This window comes from Nansenia antarctica (assembly GCF_963989245.1).
Source record: "Nansenia antarctica genome assembly, chromosome: 2".
NCBI lineage: Eukaryota > Metazoa > Chordata > Actinopteri > Argentiniformes > Microstomatidae > Nansenia > Nansenia antarctica.
Window position 1 is genome coordinate 41,566,076 of NC_137675.1, and position 10,000 is coordinate 41,576,075.

General features: G+C 50.7%; 1 protein-coding gene across 1 annotated transcript in view; it reads right to left on the reverse strand.

Annotated features, from left to right (window-relative positions):
• The window catches only part of LOC308150159 (condensin complex subunit 3-like), a gene marked incomplete at both ends in the record, with an annotated part of 29,191 nt that overhangs the window by 447 nt on the left and 18,744 nt on the right, over positions 1–10,000 (reverse strand). Inside the window, 2 exons of the mRNA XM_080523020.1 lie at positions 896–971; positions 9,037–9,151. Coding sequence (XP_080379146.1) covers positions 896–971; positions 9,037–9,151 — 191 coding nt within the window. The remainder of the gene's footprint in view (positions 1–895; positions 972–9,036; positions 9,152–10,000) is intronic.

Sequence of the window (10,000 nt, forward strand, 5' to 3'; positions counted from 1 at the left end):
AGTGAGACAGAGAACAAAACAAACCCACATTGTGCTATAGCTATTAAGTTATGATCCACAAACATAAATGGGGATAAAACAAACAATAACGGTGCGTTCAAGTGCTCCTCGGAAACTCAAGACCTCAAGACCCCCCCCCCCCCATCCAGATGTAGCATTGGACTGTCCTCAGATCTCCCCAGCGGCTGATTCAGACACGACTCAGAGAGGCTCACTCAGGAGGCTGCAGACTGACATGTCAGACCGTCCTATTTCAGAGGAGTGCTTGAACGCAGCATGACTGGGTTATGGTTGACGGAGAACAGCCGTGTCTATGTTACCTACTCAGGGTATATACAGGAATCTTGAGGTTAATTTCAATACCTTTCTAATACTTTTTTTTTTCTTTTTTCAGACCTCACCGCCACATCAAGCTGTAACCGTTTACATCAGTGACACCTTTAACTCAACAGTTTTAGTTTGCAATAGACTACTAGACCACTATCATACAACAGAATGTTTTTTTAATAAAACTAATAAATTCACGAACTTTGACTAAAAGTTTTTAGGACTCAAACTCTTTGGACAGTCTAATTCAGAAAAATACCTACAAAATTCAAGACCTCATAAAATCGTGATAAGACTTTTTAATACTTATTAAGGGTCTTGATTGTCCCAAAATTGATTTAGCAACTTTTAATACTTTTCAAGACACCGCGGATACCCTGTTGAAGGCAGCATGACTGGGTTATGGTTGACGGAGAGCTGAACTCAGGAGGCTGCAGTCTGACATGTAGGACAGACCGTCCTATTTCAGAGGAGTGCTTGAACGCAGCATGACTGACTGGGTCTGTGTGGCCCAGAGAAACTGATGAAGCAGACCCAGGAAGTGTTGATTGGTAGAGAGCAGGCTCACCTCTCCTCTGAGGACTCTGCAGTCTTGCTGGGCTTCCTGGCACTCCTGGCGGTGGTGGTCTTCTTCTGGCCCACACCTACACACAACACCAACATCCTGTTATTCACTATTACTATTATACAACGGTTAGCTCCGACCGAGTCATTTGAGTGTGTGTATGACATCATTACCTCTCCTGGGCCTCTTCACAGACTTGGCCGGGTCTTCGTTGTCCGTCTCTGAAGATCAGGAAGTAAGAAAATAAGTAAGTAAATAAATATACACGGACCACACACTTCCCCATTCAATTGAATATATATATATATATATATATATATATATATATGTTACGGTACATGTGGGAAAACTAGGGTTAGGGTTAGGTGCTAGGATGCTATGGTTAGGATTAGGGTTAGGGTTCGACATGCCAGCATGTACCAAGTCATCCTAGCACCTAACCCTAACCCTAGTTTTCCCACATGTACCGTTTTCCCACATGTACCGTAACATATACACACACACACACACACACACACACACACACATCGTGATTGTGTATTTCCTCCCTAGATGAGCAGAGCTGTATCTGGGGGGTTGAGGGAAGCTTAGTGAGGCCCATAGGGCATTTCTCTACTCCACTGAGGATCGTCCTCATAAAGCAGCATCATGGTGTTAAGGGAGGAGAGTAGCCTGAGTAGCTGTGTACTTCCTGTCTGAGTAGCTGTGTACTTCCTGTCTGAGTAGCTGTGTACTTCCTGTCTGAGTAGCTGTGTACTTCCTGTCAGACAGGAAGGAGGGAAACACTCCTGCTGAAAAGCCAGAGGCTGGGTGGTTGTCTGGTGTGTGCGTGGCTGGGTGTGTATGTATGTGTGAATGTGTGTGAATGTGTGTGTGTATGTGTGGCTGTGTGCATGGCTGAGTGTGTATGTGTGGTGTTGTGTGTGTGTGTGTGTGTGTGTGAACTGCCAGTACGGCCATATAGTGTGTGTGTACTGTGTGTGTCAGCAAACCTTATAGCAGCAGTGTGTATTTAAGGGCACTCTGTGTGTGTGGGAGGGGTTTGGTGTTCCAAACGTGGAATGGATATACAATGCCACACGCCTCTCACACTTGTTAAACATGCTGAACAGTGATGATAAGTAGGGATGCTACGATTTATCGGCCACCGATTTAAATCGGCCGATTTCACTCCAAAAGACTCGATCGGTGATCGGCAAAAATGGCCGATCGCAAAAAACGATTTTTTTTTCATTCTTTTTTTTCCCCCTGGGGAAGACAGATAACTGAACAGAAAACATAGGAGGACGTAACAGTATGGAAACCATGAAGGCCACGTTTATGATGTCTTTTATACAGCCATATCGACTGACTTGGGCTTCAGGCCCTAACTGGGTGATAGGCCAGACCTTTACTATGCCATAAAAATGGGTCTGCGTTTGCTTGGTGCCTAATGGATCAAAACTTTTGTCTAAAAAGCAAAAAATATGTAGGCTATCCAGTCAGTAGGCCTACAGTTATGTATTTTTTTTAAAAATCGGTATCGGTATCGGTTGATCTTGAGGAAAAAAATCGGTGATCTGTATCGGCCCCAAAAATCCAGATCGGAGCATCCCTAATTGTAAGGGTTGGGGAAGCGACCTTATTGTGGAGCGACCCTTTGGCGCCCTCTGGTGTTTTATGTATGCATTTGTCTGTCCTAATTAACTGATTGGTACCTGGTGTGTGTTGTTTGACTGTGGCTATTTAGATCCCTCTGTTTCCCCTCTGGTTGTCGGTTGTTCACTTCATGTTGCGTTTGTTATATGTATACGATTCTTCTTAGCCTTATTGTTCCTCGCCGGATTAGGAAATAAGTATAGTTGACGATTGTAAGTACATTGCTCTGCCTTGTTCCTGTTATTATTTAAAACGTTTATCGGAGACTTGTTTTCTCCTCTTTTGTTTATTCGCTTACTGTGCGGTTATTATTTGTTCCGTTTACTCAAAATAAAGAGTACCGTTATTATTTTACTCCTGCTTCCGTCTACTCTGTTCTACTCTGCGCCTGGGTCCAAACACATTACCCCATCGTAACAGAACAACCGACCATTATGGACCCAGCAGATGTAGAGCAGATTCGCACGGTGCTGAATACCCAGGGGGCTATGGTAGCCCAGCAGGAGCGGAACCAGCTGGCGATGTTTGCGGAGATCGAAAAGCTGACCATCGCCGTGACTAGCCTGGTGGCCGCTCAGGCCAACCCCACTCCACCAGCGGCAGCAGCAGCAGCAGCTATGCCTCCTCTACCGCCAGTGACCACGCGGGAACCCCGACTACCTCCTCCCGAACGCTATGATGGACGTCCAGAGGGCTGCAGAGAGTTCCTGACTCAGTGTTCACTGATCTTCAGCCTGCAGCCCCTGTCCTTCCCCACCGAGCACTCCCGAGTGGCCTACATTATCACCCTGTTGACGGGCCGTGCCCTGTCCTGGGCCACGGCCGAGTGGGAGAGTCAGTCGCCGGCGTGCTCCGACGCTACAGCATTCACCCGGGAGTTACGCAAAATATTCGACACCTCCCGGGTAATATCGGGGCACGAAGCCGGTCGGCGGCTCACGGCGTGTCGACAGGGGGATCGCTCGGTGGCGGATTATTCCATCGAGTTCCGCACTCTAGCTAGGGAGGCGGGTTGGGAGGAGAAGGCCCTGGCCGTACTCTATACCCAGGGGCTCTCGGAGGCGATGAAAGACCAACTTGCCCTCCGGGACCTCCCAGAGCGGCTAGACGGCGTAGTGGAGCTCTCGGTGCGTGTGGACAATCGGCGCCGAGAGCGATCACGTGAGAGGGGCTCGTCGAGGGGCGCTCCGTTCCAACCTCCTCCTGCTAGGGAGGCGACTCGGCGGTTCCCGGAGGAGACCACGGAGGAGGAGGAGGCCATGCAGTTGGGCGCAACACACCTCTCCAGCACAGAGAGGCGGCGTCGGCTGGACGAGCGGCGCTGCTTCCGTTGCGGTCGCAAGGGTCACCGCTACAGTGCCTGTCCAGGGACCTCGGGAAACGGGGCAGCCCGCTAGTATCGGGAGGGGTATTAGCGGGTAGGGACATACCCTCGGGTTTCAATGACCCACGAACCTTTTTTTCTGTTAAGGTGCGGTGGGGACACTGTACCCAGCGAGTTCGGGCTCTGGTGGACTCAGGGGCAGCGGGGAATTTAATGCACGAAGGCCTGGCCTGGGGGTGGGGGGTTCCTTTGGAAGAATTGAAAGAACCCGTTCCTGTTCGAGCCCTAGACGGCCGGCCATTGGGGTCGGGGATCATTACCCAGCGCACTATGCCTGTACATATCCAGGTGGGAGGGGGTCGTTGGGAACTCATACGATTTTTTATTGTGGCCTCTCCTGATTGCCCTATTGTGTTAGGTCACCCCTGGTTAGCTTCTCTCAACCCCCGCATTGACTGGTCCACAGGTCGACTCTCCCTCGAAGCAGGCTCCGTCACAGTGCGTACTGAGTCTCCGCCCACGACTCTCGCATCCCCGTTGCAGCCCCAGTTCTCGCCTCTCCCCCTTTCCACCCCTCTTCCTAATTCCCCTGGCCCTGCTTCCCCTTCCAGCCCCGACCTGACAGGGGTGCCTCAGATATATTGGGACCTGGGGGAAGTGTTCAGTAAATCTCGGGCCGAGAAATTACCCCCCCATAGACCCTATGACTGTGCCATCAATCTGCTGCCGGGTACTGTGCCGCCGCGGGGACGCCTGTTTTCCCTCTCTCGCCCGGAGAATCTCTCCATGAATAAATACATAGAGGAAGCACTGGCCGCGGGTCATATCCGTCCTTCCACCTCGCCCGCTGGCGCAGGCTTCTTCTTTGTGGCAAAGAAAGACGGGGGACAGCGTCCCTGCATCGATTACCGCGGTCTAAATGACATTTCCATAAAGAATCGCTATCCCCTGCCCCTCATGGATACCGCCTTTGAGTCACTGCAAGGAGCAAGGGTGTTTACCAAACTGGATTTACGCAATGCATACAACCTGGTGAGGATGAGGGAGGGGGACGAGTGGAAGACGGCTTTTAACACGCCTAACGGACATTATGAGTATTTAGTCATGCCCTTTGGTCTCGCTAATGCACCCGCAGTATTTCAAGCACTAGTCAACGACGTACTGCGGGATTTGATTGGTCATTCAGTTTTTGTGTACCTTGACGATATCCTAATTTTTTCCAAAGACATTACTCAACATCAACGTCATGTCCGTCAAGTCCTCCAGCGCCTCCTCCACCACCAGTTATTTGTCAAGGCAGAGAAATGTGTCTTTCACGCCGACACAGTGTCATTCCTGGGGTTCATTATAACACGGGGGGATTTAAGCATGGACCCTGCCAAGGTTAGTGCGGTGTTAGACTGGCCCCGCCCCTCCTCTTTGAAACAGTTACAGCGGTTCCTAGGGTTTGCAAATTTTTATAGACGCTTTATCCGCAATTTTAGTGCCCTAGCTGCCCCTTTAACTGCCCTCACCAGGTCTACCCTCCGTACGTTCGCCTGGTCCTCGGAGGCGGAGGCCGCCTTCGTGGACCTCAAGCAACGGTTCACCTCTGCTCCGGTCCTAGCCCATCCGGACTCGGAAGTACCATTCCTGGTGGAGGTGGACGCCTCAGATCTCGCGGTGGGGGCGGTGCTCTCCCAGAGGTGCAGGAAGGATGGGAAGGTACATCCCTGCGCTTTTTTCTCACGTCGGCTGTCCCCGGCCGAGTGTAATTATGACGTAGGAAACCGGGAGCTGCTGGCCATTAAATTGGCTTTGGAGGAGTGGAGGCAGTGGCTGGAGGGGGCCGCACAGCCGTTTGTGGTGTGGACGGACCACAAGAACCTGGCCTACATCCAGGGGGCTAAGCGCCTCAATTCGCGTCAAGCCAGGTGGGCGCTGTTTTTTACACGCTTCCAATTTTCCATCTCCTTTAGGCCGGGGTCCAAAAACGTCAAGCCGGACGCCCTCTCCCGGCAGTTCGATCCGGCGGACCGGGAGGAAAAACCCCACCCCATTGTTCCGGAGACCCTTATTGTTGCCCCTGTGTCGTGGGGGATCGCTAAAGTGGTGAGAGCGGCGCTCAGGCGGGAGCCGGATCCGGGGGGAGGACCCCCGGGGAGGCTGTATGTTCCCAAGACTGCGCGCTCACGGCTGCTGCAATGGGCGCATGCGTCGCCCCTCACTAGCCACCCCGGGGCTGCCAGGACCCTGGACTTTATTCGCAGGAGGTTCTGGTGGCCCACAGCGGAGAGGGATACGCGCGCCTTTGTGGCAGCCTGTCCTGTGTGTGCGCGCAGCAAGACATCTCGCCAGCCTTCAGCGGGGCTACTCCGACCCCTCCCCATCCCCAAACGCCCCTGGTCCCACATCTCCCTTGACTTTATTTCAGGTCTGCCTCCCTCTGACGGGTTCACTACCATCTTGGTGGTAGTGGACCGTTTCTCCAAGGCGGCCCACTTCATCCCCCTCCTCAAACTCCCCTCGGCCCGAGAGACGGCCGACCTGGTGGTGCAGCACATCTTCCGGGTGCATGGTCTCCCGCAGGACATGGTGTCGGATCGGGGTCCTCAGTTCGCTTCCAGGTTCTGGAAGGCGTTCGCGACCAGCCTCGGCGCCTCCGTCAGCCTGTCCTCCGGTTTCCATCCACAGTCCAATGGGCAGACGGAGCGTGTCAACCAGGACCTGGAAGGCGTGCTGAGGTGCTACGTCTCCGGCAATCCGGCGACGTGGAGTCGGCGACTGGCGTGGGCGGAATACGCCCACAACACCCTCCTCTGCTCATCCACTGGCCTATCCCCCTTTCAGTGCCAATATGGCTATCAACCCCCCCTATTCCCTGAGCAGGAGGAGGAGGCGGAGGTGCCCTCCGTCCAAGCCCACGTCGGTCGCTGTCGCCGGACCTGGAGGCGGGTGAGGGCGGCGCTTCAGCGGGCGTCGGCTCGGTCCCAGCTTCAGGCCAACCGCAGGCGTCGCCCGGCCCCGATCTTTCGCCCGGGGCAGAAGGTGTGGCTCTCGACCCGGGACCTTCCCCTCCGGGTCGAGTCCAGGAAGCTAGCGCCCCGGTTCGTGGGTCCGTTCAAAGTGGTGCGGCGGGTGAACCCGGTGGCGTATAGACTACTACTCCCACCTTCCATGCGGGTTCACCCGACCTTTCATGTGTCCCTACTGAAACCCTTCGTCACTTGCCCCATGTCCCCACCACCCCCCCCTGTTCCCCCGCCACGCATCATTGATGGACAGACTGTTTATACAGTACGGAGGATTATGGATTGCCGGCGGAGGGGTAGGGGCTTACAGTTTTTGGTGGATTGGGAGGGGTATGGGCCGGAGGAACGGTCCTGGGTGCCTCAGAGGGACATATTGGACCCAAAACTAATTACAGACTTCCGCCAACTACATCCTGAGGCACCCAGGTGAACGGCAGGTGCCGTTCGTCGGGGGGGGATACTGTAAGGGTTGGGGAAGCGACCTTATTGTGGAGCGACCCTTTGGCGCCCTCTGGTGTTTTATGTATGCATTTGTCTGTCCTAATTAACTGATTGGTACCTGGTGTGTGTTGTTTGACTGTGGCTATTTAGATCCCTCTGTTTCCCCTCTGGTTGTCGGTTGTTCACTTCATGTTGCGTTTGTTATATGTATACGATTCTTCTTAGCCTTATTGTTCCTCGCCGGATTAGGAAATAAGTATAGTTGACGATTGTAAGTACATTGCTCTGCCTTGTTCCTGTTATTATTTAAAACGTTTATCGGAGACTTGTTTTCTCCTCTTTTGTTTATTCGCTTACTGTGCGGTTATTATTTGTTCCGTTTACTCAAAATAAAGAGTACCGTTATTATTTTACTCCTGCTTCCGTCTACTCTGTTCTACTCTGCGCCTGGGTCCAAACACATTACCCCATCGTAACACCTAATGATAAGACCGTCAGAGAACTTGCGAGGTCCTCCTTGTTTCTGGACATGAGACGCCGCAAAGTTCCCGTGGCAAGAGAGGGTGAGCCCAGCTTCCTGGGCTTCAAGAGGAAGCCCAATTTCAAGATGGACACCCACTCTGCTGGTTTTGGGGTCTGGTCAGATTGGCCTGACCTCAATGACCTCTGTGCGAGGACTGGAGTTTCCCTGTAACAGTGTCTGAGAATGTTATAACTGACTGTTCAACCTCAGTAAGGGCTACTGTTATTGACACAGAACATCATTTGTCACCAGACCATGCACGGAGGTACCTTGTTAGGTTACAGCACCAAAGACAGCAACAACACTAGACTGGTTTAAAGCTACAGGGAAAGCTAGCTTGCCTCCCTACTACTGATCATTCTGTTTCTCACTCAATATTTAAGAACCATGCAGTAGATGAGGATGTAGTCACTTTTACAGTTAAAGCTAGATTACAGGTCCTCCCAACTAGACTCAATCTCTCTCTGTGGTACCCTAACACATTCTCTCCCCACTGTCTGCACCATGATCAGAATTCAATCACTGAATCCCTGCCACATATTCTGAATGGCTGCTTTGTATATAAAGGCATGTACATCGCTAGGCATGATAGAATTGTTGACTTGCTAGTTAAGGACATGCTCTCATATGTTACACCCTCTGTTAAAACCTATAAACACACATGTGTCTCAACTACCATGTTCAACCTGTGCAATAATGAATATGACTATTTTTCAGATGTTGCAGCCAATACACCAGATGTTGTTGTTGTCGATGAGGACAGTAGAGAGGTCATCATTTTGGAAGTGGGTTGCGCGTTTGACTACAGCCTAGAAGAGGCCTTTCTTACCAAAGTTGTGAAGTACCATCCACTCAAAGATGCCATTGTACAGCTTGGGTACAAATGTAAATTATTAGTGTTTATATTTGGAAGCCTTGGTAATGTCCACAGACTAGTCGTCAGGGGTTTGCAGATGGCAGGAATTCCCAAGCCTAAAGCAAAGGCAGTGGCAAAATTCTGCTCAATATCTGCAATAATTGGCAGCCGGCACATATGGAGGAGACGCTGCTACCTGTACCCATAGACAGATTGTAAAGCTTGAATTATCGAGTGTCCTATGCTGGTGCAACTAATACTGTTTGTGTTCAAGAATTTTATTGTAAAATGTGAACGCAAATAAAGATATTAAATGTGTGTGTGTGTGTGTGTGTGTGTGTGTGTGCGTACCGTCAGCGTTGATGTCCAGAGCCTGTAGCGCGGTGGCGCTGAGGTCGGTCTTGAAGTCCTGCAGCTGACCAATCATCTTCTCTATGGCCCGCAGACACACGCTGTCCTTCACCTCCTAGAGGGAGGGAGGGGGGGGAGGAAAGGGGGGAGAGAGAAAAAGAGAAAAGGGGAGGGAGAAATAGAAAGAAGAAGGGGTTAGAGTGGGGGGGGTCATGATTAAATAAACATAGATGAGAAAAATACAGCAGCAAATTGTGTTAGGAGTGTGTGTGTGTGTGTGTGTGTGTGTGTGTGTGTGTGTGTGTATGAGTGTGTGTGTGTGTGGTTCAAGTTTCACATTTCAAGTTTATTTGTTACGGCACATTACACAAGTGTAACAGAGTAAAAGTCTTAGGCTGGGGATCCTGATGTGTTGCATTGCAGCACAAGACACAGACAGGGCTTAATAACTAAAGACACAGGGCTTAATAACTAAAGACACAGACAGGGCTTAATAACTAAAGACACAGGGTTTAATAACTAAAGACACAGGGTTTAATAACTAAAGACACAGGGCTTAATAACTAAAGACACAGGGCTTCATAACTAAAGACACAGGGCTTAATAACTAAAGACACAGGGCTTAATAACTAAAGACACAGGGCTTAATAACTAAAGACACAGGGCTTCATAACTAAAGACACAGGGCTTAATAACTAAAGACACAGGGCTTCATAACTAAAGACACAGGGCTTCATAACTAAAGACACAGGGCTTAATAACTAAAGACACAGGGCTTCATAACTAAAGACACAGGGCTTAATAACTAAAGACACAGGGCTTCATAACTAAAGACACAGGGCTTCATAACTAAAGACACAGGGCTTAATAACTAAAGACACAGGGCTTAATAACTAAAGACACAGGGCTTAATAACTAAAGACACAGGGCTTAATAACTAAAGACACAGGGCTTCATAACTAAA